The sequence below is a fragment of the Eubalaena glacialis genome, chromosome 8 (assembly GCF_028564815.1).
Source record: "Eubalaena glacialis isolate mEubGla1 chromosome 8, mEubGla1.1.hap2.+ XY, whole genome shotgun sequence".
Taxonomy (NCBI): Eukaryota; Metazoa; Chordata; class Mammalia; order Artiodactyla; family Balaenidae; genus Eubalaena; species Eubalaena glacialis.
The window spans coordinates 73,694,960-73,722,856 of record NC_083723.1 but is presented as its reverse complement, the minus strand read 5'-3'; the positions used below and the strand labels follow the sequence as shown (position 1 = coordinate 73,722,856).

The following is a 27,897-nucleotide window of genomic DNA, read 5'->3' as shown; positions in this document are numbered from 1 at the left end:
AGCTGCCCGAGCGCGACCGCCGCGGCAGCCAGTGTGCAGCCGCGGGCCGGAGGCGCGGTTCCTAGGCCTTAGAGCCCGGGGAGGCCCCGGGGGAGTCGGTGCCGCTCGCGGAGAGCTGCGAGGCCCGCCCCTACGCGGCGCGGAGGGCACGGAGGTGAGCGGGCTGGGGAGAGCTCTAGACGCGGTGGCGGGGGCGGAGTTGGGGGGCCAGATGCGGTCGGCGCCAAGCGCTGCATCCCTCCTCCCCTGGATTCCGCGCCGTCTGCGGCGTCCGCCTGAGCTGCTGGGGTCCTGGATCGCCTGGTACCTAGAGGCGGGGAGTGGGAAGGGTGTCTGTTCCACGGATCCCGCCCCCTACTTCCCCGAGCTCCCAGAAAGTCCTGAGGTTGGTTGGGCCCAGGAGAAAGGAGGCCAGGAGAGACATTGTCCCAGGTAGGATGTGCCCCAAAGGGAGAGGACGGGCAGGTTACCTTAGCCTCCCTGATAGTCTCCTTACCACTTTGGGTTCATGCGGAGCATTTCACTGAAGATCGGGCAGCGCAGCTTTTCGAAATCTAAGTATTTCTAGTAGTCATTTTGTTTATTACCCAGTGATGTGACCGTGGTGTGTTTAGGCCATTATGTGTTAGAAAGTAATTGGCCTCTTCTTTGAGTGTCCTAAATTATCTGAGCCCTGTATTCAGCCACAGCCAAAACTTGTTGAAAATTATGCCCCAAAAGTCTTGCTCTTAAAATAGAGCAGGGAGATAAAGGGAATTTTTGTCGAGAGATTTCCATTTATTATCTTCCCCACCCCTTGGAGAAGGATTGATGTCAGTTTTTACTCCTCAGGCCGTACATTTTTTAGATGGAAAAACTTATTCCAGGCCATGGTTAATTATCACTCATTGCTGTGGGTGAAAGTGCAAGTAGAATTCGAATTCCTGCCCCACTGCCACCCTCTTGACTTTGACTGGATTCTAGTCCTGTTAACAGCCCTGATACTGGGAACCTTTTTAGTCCTCTCCAAAGCACGTACCCCATCACACCCCATACACTTTTTTCTTCACCTTTATTATTTCCTCGTCGTGTTGATCTCCATTTATTTTTTCTTTTTTTAAGGCTGTATTTTCTTTTTATTCTACAGCTCTCTCTTGTTTCAAAGCTTAAAAGCTATCTACAGAAGAAAAACACCTGTCCTAGAGATTTTGCAGCATATTTACAAACATAATTGGAATGGCTGCAGTTTCTTTCTCTTAGCTTGTCAGTCATTGGGGGGGTGGAGGGGCGAGGGAATGAGACGGTATTAATGATGAATTGAGCTAATTGTGCAGAAAGGAAATGAAAAACTGTATCCAGGTCACTTTTTATTGTACTAGTGACATGGAAAATAGACTTGAAGTGAATGAGCGTAATTATATTTTAACACTGCAGTTTCAATAAAGGGCATTCAGGGCATCAGGAGATGCATTTATTCTGTCTATGCTCAGCCAGTAACCATGACATTGACTTAACCATGACATTGACATATCACCCGCTTTCGGCCCACAAGCCATCAGCAAAATGAGCGATCTTATCTAGAGACCTATTACATCTCTTCTGGTCCTGACATTTTTGGATGCATTTGACAACAAAGAATATTTATTGCATTCTTAATGTATACACTATGTGCCAGGCACTGTGGAGGCAATGATGGACAAGACAAACGTGGTTCTGCCCTCAAGGAGCTTATTTTCTGGTGGGGGAAATAGTAATGAGTAAAGAACAATTACATAAGAAAGGAAACCTACCAGGAGCTCAAAACAGAACAAAACTGGAGTGAATCATTGTATTGAAGAGACATGATAGGATGTGCAGTGTTCACAGGATGGGAAATTGATTGGTCTTTTCTACTTCAAGAAAAGGATGCTGTGGCTGGACCATAGGGAATAACAGTCATACAGGATGACATTGAAGAGTTGTGCTGGGGGACTTTCCTGGTGGTCCAGTGGTTAAGACTCCGTGCTCCCAATGCAGGGGGCCCAGATTCGATTCCTGGTCAGGGAATTAGATCCCGCATGCATGCCGCAACTAAAGAGTACGCAAGCCGCAACTAAAAAGATCCCATATGCTGCAACAAAGATCTCCTGTGCCCCAACTAAGACCCGGCACAGCCTAAATAAATAAATAATAAATAATAAATATATATATATTTTTTAAATAATTCTTTATTTTATTTATTTATTTTTGGCTGTGTTGGGTCTTCGTTTCTGTGCGAGGTCTTTCTCTAGTTGCGTCGAGCGGGGGCCACTCTTCATCGCGGTGCGCGGGCCTCTCACTATTGCGGCCTCTCTTGTTGCGGAGCACAGGCTCCAGACGCGCAGGCTCAGTAGTTGTGGCTCACGGGCCTAGTTGCTCCGCGGCACGTGGGATCTTCCCAGACCAGGGCTTGAACCCGTGTCCCCTGCATTGGCAGGCAGATTCTCAACCACTGCGCCACCAGGGAAGCCCAATAAAATATTTTTTTAAAAGAGTTGTGCTGGGACTAGCTAGTTCATTCAGAGCCTTCAGGTCAGGTTCATTTAGGTCAAGAAGGTGACTGTAGTTGAAAATGCAACAGGGAGCCACTGATTTTTTAAGGAGGTGAAAGACATCATCTGATTTACAATTTAGGATTATTTTAGCTGCTTCCTAGAGAATGGTTTGGAAAGAGGCAAAGGAGTAAGTAGAGAGACTATTAGAAAATGTTTGCAGAGTTCAGGTGAGAGATGAGAGAGACCTGGATTAAGCTGGTGTCATTGGAGAGGGATTTAAGAAATATTTTGGAAAACAGAAGTTGGTGTTGGATTTTATGTCAAGAGTGAGGGAATACAAGGACTGGAGGATCACTCTCAGATTTCTGGCATGAGCAACCGATGAGTAATGATATCGTTTACTGAGAAGAGGAAATTTGGATGAATGCAAACAGATCTGGGTAGAAAAAGTGTTTTGTTTTGAACCTGTTAAGTTTGAGATGTCTATGAGGAGATCATAACCACAGCTGCTTGGGAGGAGAAAAGGGATGGTCTCCAGGACAGAAGTGGACAGACTGTCCTTTGATAGGTGAGGTTAATGATTGTGAATTTAAGGTGAGCTGCGTTGTCTGATTTTTCTTTAGCAGCCTTCACCAACTTGGATACAGATACAGTGAAAATGGATAGCTGGGTTCTTCCAGGGCTTGAGTTTTGCCAAGTGGATGTGATGGAGAGCAAGAGAGTTGTCCTAATCTGTTCAGGCTGCTATAACAGAATATCATTGGCTGGGTGGCTTAAACCATAAACATTTATTTTTCACAGTTCTGAAGGCTGGGAAGTCCAAGATCAGAGTAATGGCAGATTCAGTCTGGTAGGGGCCTACTTCCTGGTTCATAGACAGCCAACTTCTCACTGTGTCCTCATATGGCAGAAGAGAGCCCAGAGCTCTCTGGGCTCTCTTTTTATCCCATTGATAAAGGTTTCACCCTTGTGACCTAATCCCCTCCCAAAGGTTGCACATCCTAATACCATTACACTGGGGGTTAGGATTGCAACGTATGAATTGTTGGGGGATGGGGGATGATAAACATTTAGTCTGTAACAAGAGTCGATCTTTTTAAGTGAGAAATGATAAATATACACTGTGGAATCTAGGATGGATAAAGAAACCGGGAAAGTGAGAATATAGTCAGTGGATCAGATTTCTTCTACCATCTGGAATTATCAGTGTGAACATTTGACTAAGGTTATTGGAAGGCTAAGAGATAGTGCTTGGAGATATCTGAGTTGTGGTGGAGGCAAAGATTCATTGCCTTGGATGAATAAGTGAAGGAAATGAAGCCATGAGGTTGAATGCTTCATCCATTCGAATGATGAAGTAGTAGACAAGGATGACAACTGCTGGGGTAGAAAGGAAGAGTGTGTATGTATTGGGGGCCAGAGTCACTAGTGATAATGAATAAGCTAGAAGTCAGTAGATGACAGCAGTGAGTGTAGGGAGAAGATATTACGAGGTGCCATGGGCTTCAAAGGAGCTTGGGGTTTGCAGGACAGAAGAAGAAAGGTTCAGATGTGGCTTTCAAAGTCAAAACTACACTAACTTCATCTCATGGCCCTGGAGGATTACATTTTCTTGATAACACATCCAAATCAGCAGGTTGTGAATGTCATCAAGATCTCTGAGGACAGCCCTTTCAGAGTTACTATTATCCAACAATTAATGCTCTAGATGTTTGTGAAACAAATTCCGTTCTGTTTTATAAAATTAATATAGCACAACAGCTGCCATTCAGCCAGAGGAATGTCAAGGAAACTCCTCTAAATTGAAAATCTTAGGATTTCATGTATCTGAGTGTAATGGAATTCTCTTAGCTTGATAATATACTTTAAGAATTAAATGCATACATCAAGTCAAATGTCCACTCAAGAAAACTGTGACCTTGAAATTTCAAGGAACCCATATGCTACTTAAATCACACTGTTAGATGGAGCTCATAAAGTAGAAGTGTCACAGTGTTAAATAAAAGCTAGCGATTACCATTATTATATAGCTATAAGTCTTGGAAACAAAAGAATTTTAGTGTTGGGAAGGAATGCAGAGTCAAGTACAACTTTTTTGTTTTCCATTTAACAAAGGAAACTAAGACTCAGAAAACAAGGTGATTTCAGAAGCCTGGGCCTATTCTTTCTCCTCGACACCACATAAACAAAACTTTCTATAAATGTCATAGTCTTTTCAATTATCTAGTCTGTATTACCTGTGACTAAGATCAAAACAAAAGGTAGAGAAACTCTAGCGCCTTGCTAGTCCAAATGTGGCCCATGAACTAGGACCATGGGTATCACCTTGAACTGCATACTGCATACTCTCAAGCCCCCCCCAGACCTGGAGAATTAGAATGTGCATTGTAGCAAGATCCCTAGATGATCATACCCACATTAAAGCTTGATAGTCAGTCCACCTGGAAATTCTCGTCTGCTCAGGTCAGCAGAACCTCTGATGCCTGGAGAACTGAGGAGAGGAGCCCCTCGTCAAGTGGAAAGAAGAGACACCCTCACTGGAACATTCTGAATTTTGAATGTTATGAGCTAACAGGAACAATGTGTGCTGTGTGGTGGGATGACACATTTTAAGGAATGGCACTGCCCTTTCCAAAAAATGAAGAGAGGAAATTGCAAAATAGTGAGTGGACCTTCTGAGATAGCTCGGAGCCTGCGTGAGAAAGGGGAAAGGGCTGCATGCATATTCTACAGCTTCCAGCATTCAAGGGCAGCTGTTAGTCTCTTGCTAGGGTTATTTTTCATTATTACAAACAACAGTGTGAAAAGGAGCGTAACTGAGGATCAAAAAGCCACATCTGTTATCTCCAAATACCAAAATAAGTATGAGGTTGAATCCTAACTCTTTTAGTAGAGTTGTTTTCGATCTTGGCTGCATATTAAAACACCTGAGGATCTCTTTAAAAATCCTGATGCCCAGGCTGAACCCCAGACCAATTAAATAAAAATCTGGGTGGAGGGGCAGTGGTGACTAGGTATCACTATGTGGTAAAGCTCCTCAGGTCACTCCAGGGTGCAGCTGGAGCTGAGAACCGCTGCTTTAGAAGGTCATTCTCCGTTGTGGGAAGAGGCAGCTCTGAGACTGAGGCTCTGCCTCTCCACTTAACCCAAGCAGTGAGTGGGACCCTCTGGTACTCCCATAGCATCCAGCAGAGTCAGCAAAACTGAAGTCACAATCTGCTGTGTGTATAAAAGCCAGTGGGGCTTTCAGGACATTGTGGGAAGTAGGATTTTCTTTAAAGAGGCATATACTCTCGGCAGGTTTTATTAAAATTTGAGTAATAACAGTTACTGCTAGGGGGAATATTCTAAAATTGGATTGTGGAGATGGTTACATAACTGTAAATACTGAAAATCATTAATTTATACATTTTAAATGGGTAAATTTTATGATATGTATATTTCACTTCAATAAAACTTATTTTTTAGTTGTTATATATGCTTCAATATTCATAATTTAATCATGTTGCTTGGATGGCCAGGAAGCCACTGCCTGTTTTGTATCATTGGAGTGTTAACGTCTAGCTGCATGCCTGGTGGATAGGGTTCAATGAGACATTGGATGGGGGAATGGTTGGGGATGGATGGGTGAGTATCATTTTGATCTTTGGTTGTGGACTGATTTCTAAATTGATGTCAATCATCAGAGACCCCTAAAGTTCATAGCACCCAGTGGGCATTGCTGCCATTTGTAAACTGTCTATGGTATGGTATTGAAATTAGGGAAATGGGTTTGTGTAGAGGCTAGAATAGCAGGCCCATCATAGAAAATTATTTGTTTATGAATAAGTTACTGCAATGTCGAAAAATTTGTATTTGCTAGCCAATAAATATAGGTGTCCTTATCTCAAAGTACCATCTGCAACAAGGTTATAAGATGGGGAAATTATTTCAGCCATTATAAGACCTGCTACTCCCAGCTTCAATTTAGACATACCCCCTGGTCATGTTAAATTGCAGTGCTATGAAAGCCCAGGCATGCACAGGAGACACAGGTGTGCTTGACGTAGCAGGCTATATTATGAGGTGGATGGAAGAACATGTATAGCTTCTTCTCTGGCCTAAACACAGAAGAAAAGTGGGTTGGTGGGGAGGTCTTGGGATGTTGTTGCTTTAATTTATTGAAGAAGATCCTAAAATTTTTTATTAACTGAAGTCCTTTAGTAATACATTTTAAAAATTGAATTTCTAGACTAACCTAAATTTAACCAGAATGCTTTTTTGTTGAAAATCTTCCTACCATGAATTAGACTGCTTTCTTACCCTAGCAATTGCAACATAATAAACATATAAAGTTTTGTTTTGATGATTTAGGACCTAGAAACATCATAAAATCATACCCATATAAACGTATATATTGAATACATACGGAGCCTAGGAAATATCTTGGAAGTTACTTGTAATTTTGAATATCTCATTAAAATTCTGGTTATTTGAAAAGTCTGGAAGGCTTGGAGTTAGTCAAACTTTTGCTTTAATGCTATTATATTTCTTTTCTGAAAACCTTTTGGTTCTATAAAACAGTAACACAAAAAGACACTCAGGTCCAAGTATGAAATATTAATGAATCATTTGTAATTACCATAGTTTATAAACAGAATTTCAAAGAATAGATCTGCATAGTTTTAATAAAATTACTATTTTGTAATTTTTGGAAAATGATTTTTAAATGAGGATGTATACAGATTACCCAAAAGTTTCAGCTGAGGGAAAGAATTTAATAGTCTGACTTAAGTGGATTTTAATATGCAAATAGCGAATAGTGATTGGACTGCATTATATTAGGGCAGTTATTCTCAAACTTTAATGTGCATCAGAATCACCTGAGGGCTTTTTATGAAACAGATTGCTGGGCTCCACTCCCAGGGTTTCTGATTTAGGAGGTCTCAGGTAGGGCCTAAGAATTTACATTTCTAACAAGTTCCCAGGTGATTCTGATGCTGCTGGTTGAGGAACCATGCGTTAAGAAATCACATTCTAATTTTTCAAGCAGAATTGCAGCTTTGCTTCTGGCATTGTCTAAAGGACTTAAGAATTTCTTCCAAAAAATAAAAACCTAAAAAAAACCCCACCTCTTCCCTCAAAGAAATACTTTGTTATAAACAGTTGGGTTTTATATGTTTATTTAAATGCTGAGAATGTAGGGAATATCTTTTTGCAACCCAAAGATCATGATAGTAAGAATCACAATTTAGTCACAGAAAATTAGATTGGGATATTTGATATCTAAGGATTAAGCAGACATCTCTAGCAGCAGGGAGTTTGTTCCAAGGTGCTTTTCTCCCCTCCCCAGAAATGTTTTCTCTCCAACAGGCTTAAGGAGCACTTTATATAGAGAGTTTCCTCATGTCAGACCAGTAAAATAAAAAGGAGAGGGAGAGGATCTATATAGGACTGCCAACTCAAACAGCTGTTATCACTATCCTTTTATGAAAAAAGGACATTTTGACCAGTAAAGGTAGTTAAGAGATATTCTCAGAGTAAAGGACAATTTGTTAAATTGAATAATTTTATGAAAAACTCCCTATTGTATCCATATACTTTTTAATTGCTGTCGACCAGTGATAGCTTCATATTTGGGAACCAGTGCCCTAGCACTTTTAAAGTAAGAAAGCCAAATTTAATTTTGGATCCTTATGGTTTTAAGCTAGAATGAGCCTGTAGTGTACTGTCATGAACCTGGCTTGAAGACATTCTGTGTAATTTAGAGATTATTTCCCAAGTACAATTCATAAATATATAGAATGACTTGAGGTAAGGGAACACCATGTGATATTTTTCTCTCCCTGATTTTCTAGAATACCTATGCTCTGATCATACAGTCTAGTTCTTAATTATATGCTGATATGAGGGGTTTTTTTCTGCTTTGTATTCCAAGTACATACTGTCTCTTCCTAACTGGAATGTAAACTTCTTAAGTGTACGCACCATGCTTCTCTTCTTTATCTCTTATGTGCAAAACACACAGTGGCCTGGATAAATTCACGCTGGATCACAGCAGAGTAGATCTGCCTTTAGATTATAGTTGCATCACTCCTTGTCAGTGGAAATGTACAATGTAAGGTGCTTATTACTCTTATTTTCAGCTATTGACATAATTCACTTCTTATAACCCCATTTTTTATGGATGTCACGATTGTAAACTTCAGCTCAGCTGAAGTTAACAAATCAAGTGATCCAAAATGATGGCTTAGGAAATTGTAAAGTGATTGATGAGATTTTGCTCCAGTGTCTCAGCCCCCATAGTTTGTGGAGATGCATTGCTTTTAAGTCTGTGTACGGGTGGGTTCCACAGGATACGGACATACTTCTCGGCTCTTTTTCCCTTCCCTCTTGAAGCAGTACACACCTTCACAGTGTTTGCAGAGCCCCCAGAAGAAAATGAGTTGCTATCTGGGGGTTCTCCAAGAGATACCCATCAACCAATCATGTTTTGTTTTGTAGTATTAATAAATTTAGGTCTTTGGTTGGTTTTGATCTAAAAATTGGATTTATTGTTGATTGATTGATTTGATTGATTGATTGGTAGCTAGAATTCCTAACCTTATAGCTTTGGATTTACCTAAAACTATCCTAAGCTTGAACTATTTAGAGTTAGTATTTCTTTTGGAGAATAAAGTTAATGGGTGACATTTGGTGATCTAGACAGTTTTAAGATTCTGCATACAATGTTTGCATTGCAATATTAGAATGAGCAGAGGTCAAAAGACTCGTATTTGAAGGCTTGTTGTGTTAACTACCAACTGTACTGTCTTTGATAAATTGCTAAGGTTCTCTAAGCCTCTGTTTCCTCATCTTTAAGATGGGCATAATATGTACTTCATAGCCATCTGAGAATTAAATAACGTAATATATGTGAAAATATTGTGAACTATGAAATAGCACACAAGCATATGGTATTATTATATGCTTTCAGCAATGCACAAATAATCCGTCTCTCAGATCTGTTAAAGGTTGTTTTTCTTTTTCTCTCATGAATGCTTTTACATTCCTTAACACTTTGATGAAAAGAGTCCCATTTTTTAGGCCAACTTCTATTTGTAGGCACAGTCATACTATTAAAGGGTTCAGTTAGAACTTGCCATTAGAAATACAATGTGAATAAGGCCCAGACATGTTAGGACAGAGTCACTTATTAATATGTGTAAAATACATGGTATAATGAGGTACCCAGAGATGACATTATTAGGCCCTAATGTATTTTTACCTATTCACATTCTGATGTGCAGAAGGGGTTTGAACTTGCTTTGTAAAATAAGCAGATAAGTGGTACTGTTTTGTTTTTGTTTTTCATTTGAAAGGGTCTTGATCATCATGATTCTTATATTTAAAGATTTTGAAATTCTTACGTTTTGGGAGATGCTACAGTCTCTACTCAGAAGAACTTGGGACTGGGATATAGGAAACTTGGTTTCTGGTGTGTGAGTCCAGTTAACTCTTTTTACCCTTAGATAATGTATATGACTAGGGGTAGGTTGGTCAGTTTACCTTGAATTGTTTAATGAAATGAGCATTGATTTAATTACTTCTGATTCCTTTAACTGCTCCTGATTCTCCAAGTAGCCAACAATATCTCCAAGAAGATGTTGACAGTTTTGTACTATCCTGGTGCCTCTGACCCCTGCCTGCCTTTCAGGGTGCATGGGGTCACTCCAAGAGAAAACAAATAATTATCACCCCTTATATCTTGAAAAGTATGAAATGAAACATGTAATAGATTAAAAAATAGTGAGTTTTCTCCTTTCCCAAGATCCAAGTTAGACATTAAGATGACTAGGTAATGCTAAGGAGCAATGACATGACCAAAGAAGGAGAATACACTAATATGAACACAACCATCACTCTTCCACCTTGCCCCCGCCCCCATATCTTTCTTAAATTCCTTACATGCACCCAGATGACACATACCTTAGCTAGACTGCCTGGGTTCTAATCCTGGTTCCTCTAGTTTCTCTCTTGTGACCTTGTACAGATTATCATCTGCATGTGTCAGTTTCCTCATCTGCAAAATGGGCACGAGAGTATTAGTACCTATCTCATAGGGTAGTTGTGGGGATTCACTCAGTTAATTTGTAAAGCACAGAGCTGGCGCACAGTGTATGCTATATGAGTATTAGGTAATATTATTATTATCTTTTTAAAGATTAATTTACTGATGTATTTGGAGTCATTGAACATGTTCCAGTTCTAGGGTAAAAAGTTGGATTTTCCTTGTTCCAGTAATTTCAAATTTCATTTAGTAAAAACCAAAAAAAAAATGTTTTTTAAAACATTCCACCTGTTCCTGTAAAATCCATTAAGTTCTCTGAAGTGATCCACATCTGCTGTTAGCATAAAAGAAATTGTGCATTGCAGATAAAATGGAAGAGTATTTTTTATCCAGACCCAACAGTGACACTGATTCATGGTGATCTGATTGGTATGCTTGAGCAAGTTACAACAAATATGAACCTATAAGGTGTTAGTCACTCAGAAAAGAATTTGACAGATTTTTCCAGAAAAAAATAACTGCATCATGTTGTATGTAACCAATGGAAAAAAAAAAAACGGGGAGAAAAAGATTTCATAAATACTGTGTACTTTAAGACCATAAACACATTATTAACCCCCTTTACACAGGGAAGCTATCTTTCTCTATGATAAGTTAATAGGACATAGGGTGAATGATAGAAGTGCATCGTATTTAATTAATTCTTTGTTATATTTTGATGCCTACTTTTCTGAAAATATTATTTAAGTGCAAGGTTTCATTTTTTAGTAGCTGATTTAGCTTACTCTCATTTAGTAATAAAGTCCCTCACTAGCTACTGAGGTAGACCCCATCACAAATGACTGTAGACAGTTTGGGGTTACAAATAAGTTCTTGGTTTTTATTATTGTTTTTCTGTTTTCTGTTGTCTTGTGAGCTATGATGAACTGTCATAGTCCTTCTCTACCTTTAGTGGCATTTCTGACTTGCTGCCTTTAGTCTGCTGAGAAACTGGATAATCACACTTGTTAGAACTGTGTTTTGTAAAGAGTTCTCCCTTGCTGAAAACTTCAGTCTCTTTCCTTTTGTGCTCTAGAGCCTTGCTGTTCAAAGAGGGGCCCATAGACCAGCAACATTGGCAACACCTTACTAGAAATGCAGAATCTTGGGCCTCACTCCAGACCTACTGAATCAGAATCTGCATTTTAACAAGATTCTCAGGTGATTCAAGTATGCATTAAAATTTGAGAAGCTCCACTTTAGCACATCAACTTTGTGACAGGTCATTTTTCTATTTCGAGATCCGTTTTTAGCTTCAAATTGTGTCTTGCAGTGTTCGAGGTTATATAGCTTGCCAAACTATTTTACCTCTAGAAATAAGGGATGTTGTTATAACATCTAGAAGTGTATTCATGTTTGGTAATAGGTAACTGATGAACATTTTATTTTCTCTCCCCTAGGATATCCCTGGTGATCTTAGAAGAGTCTGTATTATGGAATCGATCTCTATGATGGGAAGCCCCAAGAGCCTTAGCGAAACTTTTTTGCCTAATGGCATAAATGGTATCAAAGATGCAAGGAAGGTCACTGTAGGTGTAATTGGAAGTGGGGATTTTGCTAAATCCCTGACCATTCGACTTATTAGATGTGGCTATCATGTGGTCATAGGAAGCAGAAATCCTAAGTTTGCTTCTGAATTTTTTCCTCATGTAGTAGATGTTACTCACCATGAAGATGCTCTAATAAAAACAAATATAATATTTGTTGCTATACATAGAGAACATTACACCTCCCTGTGGGACCTGAGACATCTGCTTGTGGGTAAAATCCTGATTGATGTGAGCAATAACATGAGGATAAACCAATACCCAGAATCCAATGCAGAATATTTGGCTTCATTATTCCCGGACTCCTTGATTGTGAAAGGATTTAATGTTATCTCAGCTTGGGCACTTCAGTTAGGACCAAAGGATGCCAGCCGACAAGTATGTATTTTTAAATTTTATTCTTAGTTAGATGGTATTTTGTACTTAAATAGTTAAAACAAATATCATATATTTAAAAACTGAATTTTGACACTCTCCAGTGATTATCATTTTGAAAACTATGTATGAGCTCCTGAAGATTTGTGTCCTGACCTTGTAAGGGCACATTTCTATTCCCAAAATGATGTGAAAAGCTGAGAAAATAACTGGAACTTTCCCATCATAATCAGCTAATTCAAGAAAAAGGCAAGGTTGGCAGTTGAATAATGGGCCATCTCCTTGCTTCCTCAAGTATTAAAACAATCTCAATCATGTCTTTTTTCATTCCCTCTCTCCCTCCCACCCATCCTTCCATCCTCCCTTCTTCCTTCCTTGAAGCTATTTGGTTAACAGTATCCCATCTCTGCGCGAAATGCTATGTAGTATGATCCTCAAGAAGAATGCTTTAGAAGTACCTTTTTATTTTACGTAGATTATTCATAGAATTTAAATAGTACAATTTGTTTTATTTTACGGGTAGATTTTAATCTGTGTGGGGAAGGTAGAAGCAGATTGGATTTCTCAGGTTCTCCTTTAATCTATGAGTTCTGTTTAGTTCAGTTTGCGAATAAAGCAGATGGTGAGCTCCATCAATGCTTTTGTGGAATGGCAGCTTTTATAAGTAAACACATAAAATAGTGCACCTTAAAAATCTTTCAAAAGTGTGGTTATGCATTATAATGAAGCATGATGATAAAATACTTTTATTTTTGTCCATAAAGACAGTTGATTAGATGTCTTAGAAAATAAATTCAAGTATTACATCACTATATGCTGCATATCAGAGTCATGATAACCATTCATTTTGAAGTGTTTAATTTGGAAGAATATATACTTTCTTACTTTCCTAGAGAGTATTTCTGAATCCTTTTTTTCTTTTGCATATCAACCAAGGTTTGGCAATGGATACAAATCTAGCAAATTAGAGATAAACCTGAATTTAATCCTTTGCCCATATTTGTGATAATTTTAATTATTCAACAAAAGAAATTGTAGAACAAGAGATTAAGTTCAATGTGAGCTACAGAAAGAGTTTCATTTGTATTTTGTAGTCCTTGTGGCTTTATGCATGTTTGATTTATTCTTTTAGGTTTATTATAAAATTTTATAATTTGTAGTTTTTTTCCCAGTGAAGTAAAAACAGTTTAATCCACCATTGTCACACCTGTAATAAATTTGATAAAATTTATTTAATTTTATCAAATTAGGAAAAAAATAAAATGCTTTTCCTTACTTCTTTGGTATATATTTCTCCACCTTCCCTGCTCCATCTTAGATGTTTATCAACATTTGTATAGTAGTATAGACTTTGTCATTTATATGGTTAACGTTAGATAAAATTAATAATCCTAAGAGCTCTACATTCTCACCATTATGTAACTAGGTTTAGTAGGCAAGCATTTCAGTGTGGTCTGTTTCAGAGCCTTTATATAAACATCCTCAGGGATACATTTAGGAATTTGTTTTCCCTGAACATAGCTCAGAGATTTTATAGCAAAAGTTTTCTAACTCTAATCCTGGCTCACTCCAGCCAGGAACTTGTGAACTTGGTGTTCAACAAATATTTGTGAATTCTCAACTACATTACAATATCTAAGAGGTTTTGGTAGTTTGAAAGCCCACCCTCACCCCCACTGATCACAATCACATCTTAGAGTTCCTATAGCGGTAACAGCTCTTAGAAAATGGCAGTTACTTTACTGTTTAACTAAGCCTATTAATGCTATTTTTTCCCCACCAAATATATTATCCTCATTTAAAGATGAAAGAATTTCATAATTCTGACCAATGAAATAATATACCTGAGATTATCCATGGTTTTGGTGAATTGGTTTCTAAGCCAAAAGTTAAATTTTATAAATAGTATAGCATCATGACATCATTTAGAGGTTTTAATTACAAATTCAACCATTCAGAATCCATGCTTATCTTTTCCCTTGCTGAATAGCCATAAAGGGCAATGCTTGAAATCACTCTACTTGGCAGAATCGCTAGTCCTAGAACTAAGTACTGTCCACCAAAGCCTGGAGAGCCAGCCCCACCCGGTTCCCTGCAGGAGTGAGAGAGCTGGACAGGGGAGGGGCATGGCCTGCAGCTCAAACTCCACCTAGACAGTTGGAGGGAAGACCTTACCTTGGCTGCTCAGAACCTGGTGATCTAGAAACCTTTCTCTCCTCCCGCCTCCCTTCCCCTGAGGACTTCTATTCCCAGGTTCAAGCTAGATTTTTCTGCATTTTCTTTTCATGTCATTGAAGGTAGCAAGGACTTTGTTGTCTTTATGATACTATTTTAACCTATAAATAGATTAATAAATTAATAAATGCTTTATCTCCTTAATTTTTTTGCATCACGCAGGGTCATCATAAGTGATGCTCTGTGCATTAAATGGAGCGTGTGATTGTTACCATTTTTATAAGCAATAATAGTAATGATGAGTCTTCTGTTTTTTCCATAGGTTTATATATGCAGCAACAATATTCAAGCTCGACAACAGGTTATTGAACTTGCCCGTCAGTTGAATTTCATTCCCGTTGACTTGGGATCATTATCATCAGCCAGGGAGATTGAAAATTTACCCCTGCGACTATTTACTCTCTGGAGAGGGCCAGTGGTAGTAGCCATAAGCCTGGCCACGTTTTTCTTTCTTTATTCTTTTGTCAGAGATGTGATTCATCCATATGTTAGAAACCATCAGAGTGACTTTTACAAGATTCCTATTGAAATTGTGAATAAAACCTTGCCCATAGTTGCCATTACTTTGCTGTCCCTGGTCTACCTGGCAGGTCTCCTGGCAGCTGCTTATCAGCTTTATTATGGCACCAAGTATAGGAGATTTCCAACTTGGTTGGAGACCTGGTTACAGTGTAGAAAACAGCTAGGATTACTAAGCTTTTTCTTCGCTTCAGTCCATGTTGCCTACAGCCTCTGCTTACCAATGAGAAGGTCAGAAAGATACTTGTTTCTCAACATGGCTTATCAGCAGGTATGGAACGTGCTTGGTATTTATCTGATGCTAGTAAAATAGTTGATTATTATAATTTGTAAAACGTGAGATTTAAAACAGTGTAAAACTTCACATACCTTGTAATAGAAATTTTGGTATATTTAGGGAAGAGAAAGAATTGTTCTTTAAATAATGTTTCTGCACAAGAATTATGCAGCTAATTCAGAATCATTTAGAATAAAAGCTACCATCCCTTTCTTTGCAGAATAAAAACAGAGAGGTGAAGAGTTGGTCTTTTTTTAATATTACAATTGCAGTGACTACTTTCAGCATCAGTTAATTATTTTATAATTGGCCATGTTCCATGAAATAATAAGGCAGCTCTCAGTAAACATACACAATAAAATTAGAACTAGTGAAAATATAAAACAGAATAGGAAGTCAAGATCAGGAAACACACACAAGGTTTTTGTTATCATAAAGCAGGAAAGATACTGGTTCCTCAGATGAACCTTTTCTAGCACTTAGCTCTTCAAGAAAATCTCCGGGAGAGCTTCATAGAAAGGGCTTGATGATGGAATAGACTATGATTTTCCTCAATAATTTCCATTCAGCAAATGTAAGGGGTTTCACTGAAGCTCTTTGATGTAGCATTTTTCAATGAAAGCCGAGGACCGTGTACTAAACAAATGTGTTAAGAGCTTTTGCATTTTATAAGAAACCAAGGCATCATGGTCCAAGTATGTAGCATCCAGTACTTACACTTGTTTCAACAATAAAACCTAAAATAATTTGAAAAAAATTACTAGATTGATGTTCTTTAAGCCATTCTCTCTAAAAATAACCACTTAAATGACTACTAAGGCTTTGATATCCCCTCCACCAGCTTCCTCACCTCCTTCAAGTCTTCAATTTGTTGACACAAATAATCAATAAACAATCAGTAATAAGAATAGAAGAGAGTTTTATTTGCGCCAAACTGAAGACAACCTCTCAGTAGCTCTGAGGGGACTGTTCTGAAGGGGCAGGGAAGGAGCCAGTGTGTATGTGAATTTTTTGGCTAGGAAATAAGTGTAGTCAAACATACATCTTTGATAAAGAATTGCTGCTAATCACAAAGAACAGATACCTCAGGTTAATGACGTTAGTGCTTTTCTATATATGGGAAGATGCAAGAATCTGGGGTCATTGAAATTCTTCCTGAGATATGCATCTTAACTACCTAGGGGCCAATATTTCAAAGCACAGAAAGCCTCATCCTGTTTTTTTTTCCTCCTGAATTCCCCTCAGGGCTCGTTGTCAACTGACAGTGGGTTGTGACTGAACCCATTGCATAACTTGATGATGGGCAACATTCTTCTCTTTAATGGTAAAGCTGATGTACAATGTATGTTTGACAGGCCGTAAGACAAGCTGTTCTAATTAGCATAAAGTTCAAGGCAAATCATGTATAAGCCAGAATGACTTCCCCATACCTCAACATGTGAAAATTTCTTCCCTCAAGTTCTTACCTCCTCAGTGAGGCCTTCGTTTGGACACCAGTTTACATTCTGCCACCTGCTTCTGACTCAACCCTGGTACTCTCAGCCCCTCTTACTTTACCTGCTCTTCTTTCTCTTTGTTCAATAGTATTTACCACCTTCTAACACACTTTGTGTTCTTTGTTTATTTACTGTTCTCTGCCTTCTCTCATCATAATGTAAGTTCACAATTGTTTCGTTCACTGATATATACCTAATGCCTGGAACTGTGCCTGACACATTGTAGACACTCAAAAAACATACTCATGGAAGAAAGGGATGAATTTGGAGGGCCTGTAGATAGATTCAGGTTGTAATCTCCGGGTATACTGAGGTATGCTGTTATTCTGTATTGTTGTATAGACACCAAACGAGATAATAAGAGCCTTTATCCACAGAGAAGCTCTGTGGCTCTTTTCAGGATGTTGGTATGATTGCTTCAGGGAACAATGGCTAAGAAATAGCTTTTCTCTTTTTTTTTTTTTTTTTTTAATTTCAAGTATGTTTGGTTACCTGGAATTGGACAAAAAGTTAAGCTGGTGTTAAGTTAGAATGTTTTCCATGAATAGATTACTTAAACCAAAGCTTTAACCCAAGGAATCCAAGCCTTGATTTATACTCTAATTATATTGTTTGCATGTAAATAGACAATTCTAAAAGTAGTCCCTATGCAGAATACGACATATTCAGAGTTAAACTCTGGCTTGATTATATGTGCATTATCAATGTCAGGGAATGTACTGACTGAGGCAACTGGACAGTTGGAAAGTATATTAATGAGGCCATTCAAGTGGATAAGTATTTGCACTCCTTAGGGCTTTATCCTCAGGGAAATCTCAGCTTCCTGGGGAAAAGAAGGTAAGAAGAGGTAAATCAACATATAAATATTCTTCATGTGAGAAAGGAAGGCACAGACATAGTTTAGAAATTCCCTGCCTGGATTCTAAATTGAACTAAGGCCAGAATGTACCCAAAATATTCAACCAAGTTTAAACTAAGTCTAACTGCCAGTACTTCTTTTGTGTCCCTCTGGAACCAACCACTCAGTATTTCATGGTCTTGGGACTCCAGAGTCCCTGTCACCATGATGTATTACAAATGTGATGACAGATTTACCCACCCTTCTCACATGTGGGTGAGGAAGGAGAGAATCTTAGTCCTCTTTTTGTTGAACTCTCCCTTCTCTTTCCCTCACACCTGGAACAATACCATCCAGTAACAGGTTCTCCATAACAGTTTGTTAAATTGAATTAGTGCAACTCAAATGTTATATGTCCATATATGACATATTCTTAGGCCAAGAGTGAACTCTGTGCTGAATCAGTTAATATTCTACCAAACAAAGGAAATTCACGTTTGCTTTCTTGTTAGGTTCATGCAAATATTGAAAACTCTTGGAACGAGGAAGAAGTTTGGAGAATTGAAATGTATATTTCCTTTGGTATTATGAGCCTTGGCTTACTTTCCCTCCTGGCAGTCACCTCCATCCCTTCAGTGAGCAATGCTTTAAACTGGAGGGAATTCAGCTTCATTCAGGTATGTGGGGTTTGTTTGGTGAGGGACTGGGTGACATAGATTTTTAATTCCAGTTAAGTACAGTTGGATTTTAAATATGCTGCTAATGAAAGAGTGCCCCTGGGACTGCTGTTCATGCATCTAGCTCGTGGAATGTTATGTCGCTAGAGGCCAGCTTAGGACCGTTCTGGTTTAGTAAGTGAAAGACCAGTACAGGACTTTACTGGAAAGCTTTGATAGTACTGCCTACTATGTTACAGATAAAGGTTATTTGAAAAAGAAAAAAAAAAAAAGTGGGGGATGAATGAGCTTAGATCAAGTTTAATACCAAAGTCAATTTATTATTGGGCAAATGAATGAAGACTTACTTTATATTTTGAGTCATCTTGATCTGTCTAGAAAAGTCTCATTCATTGTAATTCAAGTGGAGAGAAGCTCAGTCTGAATATTTTAAAGGAAATGTGTATATACACACAAACACAAGCGGTAGTTAATGGATTATGGCAAGCAACCAGCCTTATCATTCTTGTTAGTATATGTATTTGGTGCATCAGTTGTATACATATGTATATGAGTGTCTACAAAGGGGTTTCAAGATAACATTGTGTTCTTTGATAAGTTAAACATTCACTTTCTCCAGTAATAGCTATTTAATACATTTGCATACTTTAAAAATATATAACTCAAACTGAGACCCTACCTAAATTACCATAAAATCAGTATTGGTTGTATCCAAATGGTTTATAGCACAATATGCAGATGAGTGTCATTTGGTGGTACACTAAATTTTGTTTGTTTTGTTTTTTGCCTATTCACTTGAGTTTTTTTTTTTTAAGTGATCTAAAAATCTCATTCAAATTAAGGGCATATCCCTCGTCTAAATTCATTTTTCCTTTTTGAGGGAAATAAAATGTGAATACTTTCCCAACTGCTAGTTTAATCACACCTGAAAAGAAATAGAAGGCCCGCTGATAAAAGGTGCTAGACGGGTGCAAAGTATCATTATAAATTTAGATGAGTAATTGCAAGCAGAACAATTTTCTGCGAGAGAGTTGATTCTTCCCCAGTGAAGTTAGAAGTTACATTATTATGCCAATGTAGTACTACATTTTGTGTAACATAGACCATTTCTTAAATAAGCAATTAAACATAACGTAGGGAACCCAAAATGCTGAACTTTTTGATTTTAACCTGTGAACTGTTTAACAAAGTGCTCTTAATAATCTCATTTAATATGGTTGATAAAGCCATTTGAAATGCTTTTTATGTTACATATTAATACTGTAAGATTTTTCATATTTATCTTCAACTAGTATATATGTGTGTGTATACTCATGAGAATGCTCTTCAGCATTTAATTTTATTATACACGTATGTATACATGTATTATATACACACATACACACATTTTTTTAAAAAAAGATACACAACTGGTAGAAATGTGGATAACTTTTATAAAGGAGTTTTCCAGTTTTTATCAGTATCCTTAAGGAAAACCCAGATGTTTTGACCAGTAATCCCACTATTAGAAATCAATTCTAAGGAAATAAACCAAAATGTAGAAAAGGGCTTAAAGTGACATTATAGTTGAGGAAAGTAGGAAACAGAGTGAATGATCAACAAAAAGGAATGGTTAGGTAAATTATAGCACATCCATTCAATAGAATATCATATAGCATTAAAGTCATGTTTTCATATTTAATGACATGAGGCAAAGGTTCTGGATGTGATAAATAAAATAATCAGAATATTAGACTATATGCAATACAGCCTTATTTGTGTAAGAAAAAGTGCATATAAATATATAAGAAATATATGAAAATACTAAAATTGTTTAATGCAGTAGAGAACAAAGAGTAACTCAGTAATTTAAGATAAAATAGTGTTATCAAAATATAAACTTGGTAGATCTGGATGGGCTAATTTATGAGTTTGAATAATTTGCTTCTTCTTCTGTTTCTTTTTCTTCCTCCCCTATCTCAAGTCTACACTTGGCTATGTTGCTCTGCTCATAAGTACTTTCCATGTTTTAATTTATGGATGGAAACGAGCTTTTGAAGAAGAGTACTACAGATTTTATACACCACCAAACTTTGTTCTTGCTCTTGTTTTGCCCTCAATTGTAATTCTGGGTAAGATCATTTTACTCCTTCCATGTATAAGCCGAAAGCTAAAGAGAATTAAAAAAGGCTGGGAAAAGAGCCAATTTCTAGAAGAAGGTATTGGAGGAGCAGTTCCTCATCTCTCACCAGAGAGGGTTACAGTAATGTGATGATAAATGGTGCTCCCTGGTGCCATATAAAGTTCTCCTCATGCCATTATTTTTATGACTTCCTTTATCTGCAGTTGCAAGTGCACTGTCAAATTGCTATGGGCTAAAACCTCTTCAGTGAGATCTCAACTGAATTAGTGGTAGAATTTTCTTCAAATTTATTTTCACTAATGTCACATTTTGCCAATATGAGTTTTTATAGTCAACTTATTGTTGAAATGTAGGTATGTTTTGTTTTGTTTTGTACAATCGTAAGACTATTGTTATTTTAAGAAACTTTATTCCATAATCAGGCAGAAATATTTGTAGTTAATAATATAGATACAACATAATGTTAAAAAACTTTGCACACCAGCAGAACTTTAAGTTTTAATATAATTCAATAGATATATTTCTTTTCTGAAGCTTCAGTAAGGTTTTAATTATTATCCAGCTTAAGAAATAGAAATGCATAACCATACATTATTTTTAAGAAAGAACACATTACATTAGCGTCTAGGAAAGGGTGCGTGGTTAAAATCCCTAATTCCTTTCATAAGATCAGGTTTGAAGAATGTAATCAATTGTATGAACCAATGTGATTTATAAAGAAACACAAATTAAAGAGACAGACTGAACTTGAAATTATGTTTAAAATGCATTGGAGACATGGACTATATACTGATAATGTGTACCTCATGAAAGATTTTATTCTTTGTCTTGTTACAGAGCAGTTTTATTTGCATATTAATATACTGATCAGGGAGAAGACAGTAACATCTGGCCTCCAAAACTGATCTTTCTCATCTAGTACCAATCTTGGGAATCTTATAATTGTTTCTAGTTAGTGGGAAAGTGTTACGTTTACACAGAAGGAGTTGGCAGCTGATCTAAGCTGTTGCACCTTAGCCAGTCATACTCCGAATGGTACAGGATTTTACTGACATTCATGGATGGATTATAACCTGCCAGGCACTGTTCTAAGCACTTTACTTGTATTTTCCCATTCAGTACTTACAACAACCCTATGACAGAGGTAGCTGTTATCCTCATTTTACATATAAGGATACTGGAGCATAGAAAAGTTAAGTAATTTGCCCAAGGTCATGCAGTTAGTGAGTGGCAGAGCCAGCATTCAAGTCCAGGCAGTCATATTTCAGAGGCTACAGTTTTAGCCGCTAGGCTGTATGGCCCCTGCCCCATCCCCACGCATACCAATCTAGATGCTTCCTCTTTGATATAAAGGCACTGACATTCTTTACAGTGTGTTGTGGGGTGTCAAAAGATATATGAAAATATTATAATCATAAATTTATCCTTGCCTGTGGGATAATCCACACTTACCCTAGGAGAGGATCTTGCCTGGGACAGGACCCGGGAGATCCATGGCAGTCCATAGGCCTCCCTGTGCAGTGAGGGACTCCAGCAGAGATAGGACCACAGCAGTTTTAACCAATGGCTGAGGTCGTACAGAATCTTAAAAAGTCCCTGTAGAGTTGGTCATCTCTTTTTCTCTTCTTGAGAAGTCCTCCTGCCTGCTCAGCCACTAATTAGGGAGCAGTTTGCAAGCACGAAGGATATTTAGATGAGCAGTTAATTATAAATGTACTCTAGAGACATAGAATCATACAGATTATTCATGAAAGTTTTCAGTGCTGACATTCCACATTAAAATTGCATTTTGTTCATACTTTGGTTAGAAAGCCCTATGGTTTTTTTTCCATTTGCTATTTCCTTATTAAAATAGAAAGTTGCAGACAGATACAATTATATGTATTCCTCTTCCTGAAATTATAACATTTTTAAACTTATCCAGTAAGGTTCTACTGAATCCAGCTGCCAAAGATAAATGGACTTTTACTTAGTGGAGGCTACCTTTCCCACCAATGGCTCCTTCCCTACTACCGCATCATGTCAGTTTGGTAAACTATTCATGATTCTCTGATGTCCTCTTCTTGCTGAATTTTAGTAGCTTGTACTTTTTACTTGAGCTGTTCTTTTTTCTTTATTTTAATTATGTTCTTTCCCTCTTGATAATCATTTACTTGTTAGTTCTCAGTAGGGATTCAGTTGGGTGATAACTTAAAGGTAAACATCTATAAACTATATAGGGGACTAGTGAAATTAAGAGCATATTTTTAATATTTTCTCATTCCTATAGTTCCACTCCCTTAAGCCCATACTTGCACCAGTTAACGTGAAAATACAATGAAATATTTTTAAAAGTTAGATGACTACTGAAGTATATTGTTGCATGTATATATTTAATTAGCCAATAAGATAAATAAAATTATCACTATTACAGATAAGTGGGGCCTTTGAAAATGAGAAAAAACAAAGTTTATGAAAATGTATATAAAATGTAACAGTTGTTTGAAATGGTGATATCTCCTTTTCAGTACTACAAAGAGGAAATAATTTTGAAGTTTTAGAATAAATATAATATATTCATTATAATTCTAAGTGTTTAAAAGCTTTTCTAAAAATGCAAAAAAAATTGACTTTTAACTGCTTTACTTAAATGACTTTTAATTGCTTTATTTTACTATTTCCTACCTAATTATTTTTCTTAATCATTATTTCTCATAATCATTCTTTAAAAATCATTACTCTGGCCTCAGAAGTAGGACTGAATTCTGCTCTTGCTAGATGTGAGAAAGTAGTGGGAACTTTAAAGTAGTGGGATTTTTTTTTCCTCAACTGTATTTTAAGAAGCGCCCCTGAGAAAATTTTAAGAATGTAGAAAATATACCTAGTTTTAATCCTATGCAAAATAATTAAGTAATTTTTTTCCTAAGAGGAAATTAATCATTGACTGAATCATGCTACCTAGCTTTTGTGTGCAGATTCCATGTCTCCTCTATTAAGAATATTTAAAATCATGTTTAAATAAGAATATATTCATGCTAGCATATATTTTTCAAAGCATATATGGAAATTCGCCTAGACTGTCTACATGTAGAGATTTTTATTTAAATTTTAAAATATTTTAAAGTATGAATAAATTATATTTATAAGTATTTATCAGAGAGAAATATTTTGTGCTACATATGGGATTGGTTAATGAGCTCCAGTGTTAAACTACCTGATTAATTTCTTAAAATTAGCATAATCTTGAGTTGATTAAGGAATTTTACTTTTAAAATTAATTTGATAATAGTAACTAAATGTATATTAATCCTTACAGTCAAATTATGAAAATTATTTGTGTAAAAGGGCTTTTAAGAATATATCATATCCAATTTTTTTATTGTTTATCTCTTATGTAATATGTAAAATCTTAATTCTTTTTAATTGCCTTTTGCCATTAAACTATTTCATAATAAATTCTGTACAGAGAGGTTTCTCCTCCAAAAAAGTTTTATTTGTGAAAGTTAAAGATTCTTATGTGATGTTTTAAATAAAGTACCATCAATGTAATTTATAAATATTTCTTTAGGAATATTATGAACACTGAAACTGTCAGTCTATAAAATCTCTGTTTTGAAATAAGTATTTAAACAGCCTAAAATGTCGTGTTGAAATTATTTTGTAAATTCATGACTTAAAGAACACATAGTATAATAACCTGAGTCTAGCGTTAAGATTTATATTTGCGATGTGTTGTCATGAAAATGAGCTTCTCCACCCTCAACTGTTCATAAGTCAGTAAAGCAAATTCTGATACATCTTCAGTATATGTAATTGCTCTAAATGACACTGTAATAATTTTAGTGGAAACACAATTTGTTCATACCTTTGAACAGTGAATTTTATAGGGATGAATAGGTTCTTCAATTTTTTTTAAATGCAAGAAAACTATAAAGTGCTAATATTCAGAGGTTCTGTCGATATGATACCAAAAAACATTTAGTTCAGCTTAACACATGTACACACAGTAGTCCCCCCCTTACCATAGTTTCATTTTCTGTGATTTCAGTTACTCACAATCAGCCATGGTCTGAAAATATTAAATGGAAAATTCCAAAAATAAACAATTAATATAATAACTTTTAAATTGTGTGCCATTCTGAGTAGCATGGTAAAATCTCGGGCATTCCTGCTCCACCCCGCCCACCCGGGAGGTGAATTATCCCTCTGTTCGGTGTATCCTTTCCGTTAGTCACTTAGTAGCTGTCTTGGTTATCAGATCGACTGTTGTGGTATCACAGTGCTTGTAACCCTTATTTTACTTAATAATGGTCGCAAAGTACAAGAGTAGTGACGCTAGCAATTCAGATATGCCAAAGAGAAGCTGTAAAGTGCTCCCTGTAAATGAAAATGTGAAAGTTTTTGACTTAATAAGAAAAAAAAATTGTATGCTGAGGTTGCTAAGATTTATGGTAAGAAAGATCCTTCTATCCATGAAATTATGAAGAAGGAAAAAGAAATTCAAGCTAGTTTTGCGTTGGACCTCATGCTGCAAAAGTTACAGCCACGGTGTGTGACAAGTGCTTAATTAAGATGGAAAAGGCATTAAATCTGTACAATAAGATATTTTGAGAGAGAGCGAGACCACATTCACATAACTTTTACTATAGTATATTGTTATAATTTTTCTATTTTATTATTAGTTATTGTTGTTAATCTCTTACTGTGCCTAATTTATAAATTAAACTTTGTCACAGATATGTATGTAAAGGAAAAAACATATGTATGTATATATAGGGTTTGGTACTATTTCTGGTTTCAGGCATCCACTGGGGGGTCTTGAACCATATCCCCTGTGGATAAGGGGGGTGCGGACTACTGTACTCAGATTTTTTTAACTTTCCAAATCATTGGATTAACAACATGTAGTCATCCAAAATTAGGGCAGACTATTTGGATTCTCCTAATGGCTAGATGGGCTAAATTAAATTACCAAAGCAGGTGCTTTCTTTATGATTTCCAAATTGCCACCTCCAAGGAAGATTCTCTTAAGATTTTCTTTAAAGGTCTTTCATAGCTTTACAGATATCCAGCCTGAATGGGGACTGGATGTTGTCTCTCAATGTCTAGTTACCCTGCTTTAAAAGCTGTTGCCCATCACATTCCTCAACTGCCCTTGCCATTAGGTTTTCCTGTGTGACTAAGTGTTGGCCAGCGAGACGTAGGGGAACAAATGAGTGACTTCTTGGAAGTCTCTTCAAAGAAAAGCAGCATGTGTTCCTTTATCTTATTCCTCCATCGTCCTGCCAGAACTGTGATATAACAGGAGCCCTTGCAAATATCCGAGTAGACCAAGGCCAAACCCTAAGGACGACATGTTAGAAACTAAAAAGATCTTGACTACTTCACAACTTCAACTGCCTTTTCCTGTATTTAAGCCATTGTAAATTTGGGTTTCTTTTTATGAACTCAAAACTAATCCATTCTGGCCTTCAGTTCTTTATCATGATGCCGTTTAACACTGTTTGAATAAACTAGATTGCAATAACTCTTACCTTTAAAAGTTTTTAAAGGATAATGTGCAATTCACATTAGAATTGATTTTCCATTGTTAATTAATTATACTCATTTTCCTGCCTTGACCTTTCATTAGGTATTTTGTATCTGCGTGGAAAATACTGTCTTCTTTATAACTGTGTAATAGATATTTGCTAAAACTCTGTAATCTCTAAAATATCGTTATCAAATTTTATGCCATGTTTTTATATCATTCTCATAGATCTGCCTTATAAACATCTAAATAAAAAAGTACTGTTTAATGTGATTTAACTTCTTTTTTGAAATGTTATATACAAATGGATTTTTCTTTCTTACTGAATAATAATTCCAATATTTGATGGAAGCCATCTAATACTTTTCTATTTCTTTTCAGAAGCATCCAGAAAGCAATGCATGGAACAGTTTTGGGTTTGGGGGGAATTTTGTTTGTTTTTGCCAAAGTAGACATTTAGAAAAACATCCATCTAATGAGATGGTATTCTTAAAAGTATTTCATTTCACTAGCATTTATTAAGTATCTTTTGTTTTAATTTATTTATTTTATTTTAATTTTGGCTGTGTTGGGTCTTCACTGCTATGTGCGGGCTTTCTCTGGTTGCGGCGAGTGGGGGCTACTCTTCGTTGTGGTGCGCAGGCTTCTCATTGCGGTGGCTTCTCTTGATGTGGAGCACTGGCTCTAGGCGTGCAGGCTTCAGTAGTTGTGGCACATGGGCTCAGTAGTTGTGGCTCGCAGGCTCTAGAGCGCAGGCTCAGTAGTTGTGGTGCCGGGCTTCGTTGTTCCGCAGCATGTGGGATCTTCCCAGACCAGGGCTTGAACCCGTGTCCCTTGCATTGGCAGGTGGATTCTTAACCACTGCGCCACCAGGGAAGCCCTATTAAGTATCTTTAAACCAGGACTGAACACAATATTTAAGCTATATTCTGTAAGTTCCTGATAGCAGGAACTCTATCTGTCTTATGACTATATTCCTAGTATCTTGTGCAACATGGTCCTACAGACTTTAACGAGATAGTTTAATGAATATTGCCTCATTTTTACAGAAAATTATGTTATTTATCACCCCACATCCGTGCAGCCATGCCTGCATCCTCCTGCACATGCCCCTCCCCATCACTGTCTCAACTTCTTGCTTTTCCTCCTGGCCAGTGGCCTGGAGCTGCCCTGTGGTCCCAGCGTGGAGCCGCTGCTGTTGCTGCCACTGCCGCCACTGTCACCCCTGCCACGTTGCTGTACTGAGGAAAAGAAACTGACCTTTGTGCCTGAGCACAGGATCTTTGGAGGCTATGGCTCCCCCTGCAGCTGCCTGGAAGTGCGTGGTGTTAATGTCCTGAGAGTAGGGTTCAGGTAAAATACAGGATACTCAATCAAATTTGAATTGCAGAGAAACAGCAAATAACTTTTAGTATAATTCTGTTACAAATATTGCATGAGACTTTTTTTTCCCCCTCTAAATCTGGCAACCCTACTTGGAGGGTGAATTTTTTTTTTTAATTAATTAATTAATTAATTAATTTATTTATTTATGGCTGTGTTGGGTCTCCGTTTCTGTGCGAGGGCTTTCTCTAGTTGCGGCAAGCGGGGACCACTCTTCATCGCGGTGCGCGGGCCTCTCATTATCGCGGCCTCTCTTGTTGCGGAGCACAGGCTCCAGACGCGCAGGCTCAGTAATTGTGGCTCACGGGCCTAGTTGCTCCGCGGCATGTGGGATCTTCCCAGACCAGGACTCGAACCCA

General features: G+C 37.3%; 1 protein-coding gene across 4 annotated transcripts; it reads left to right on the top strand.

Annotated features, from left to right (window-relative positions):
* STEAP2 (STEAP2 metalloreductase) lies at positions 1–27,513 on the top strand. 4 transcript variants are annotated; one of them, XM_061197828.1, is made up of 7 exons: positions 64–154; positions 11,597–11,721; positions 11,961–12,485; positions 14,980–15,507; positions 18,360–18,524; positions 20,488–20,635; positions 27,311–27,513. In XM_061197828.1, the coding sequence occupies exons 3-7, from the start codon at positions 11,994–11,996 to the stop codon at positions 27,412–27,414; spliced, it is 1,437 nt and encodes a 478-aa protein (XP_061053811.1). In that variant the 5' UTR covers positions 64–154; positions 11,597–11,721; positions 11,961–11,993; the 3' UTR covers positions 27,415–27,513. The 4 variants fall into 4 exon arrangements, with proteins under 4 accessions (XP_061053813.1, XP_061053811.1, XP_061053809.1 ...); XM_061197826.1 differs by lacking the exon at positions 27,311–27,513 and having other exon boundaries at positions 20,488–20,954; XM_061197827.1 differs by lacking the exons at positions 64–154; positions 27,311–27,513 and adding an exon at positions 4,973–5,154 and having other exon boundaries at positions 20,488–20,954.
* Positions 27,514–27,897: the final 384 nt, after the last annotated feature.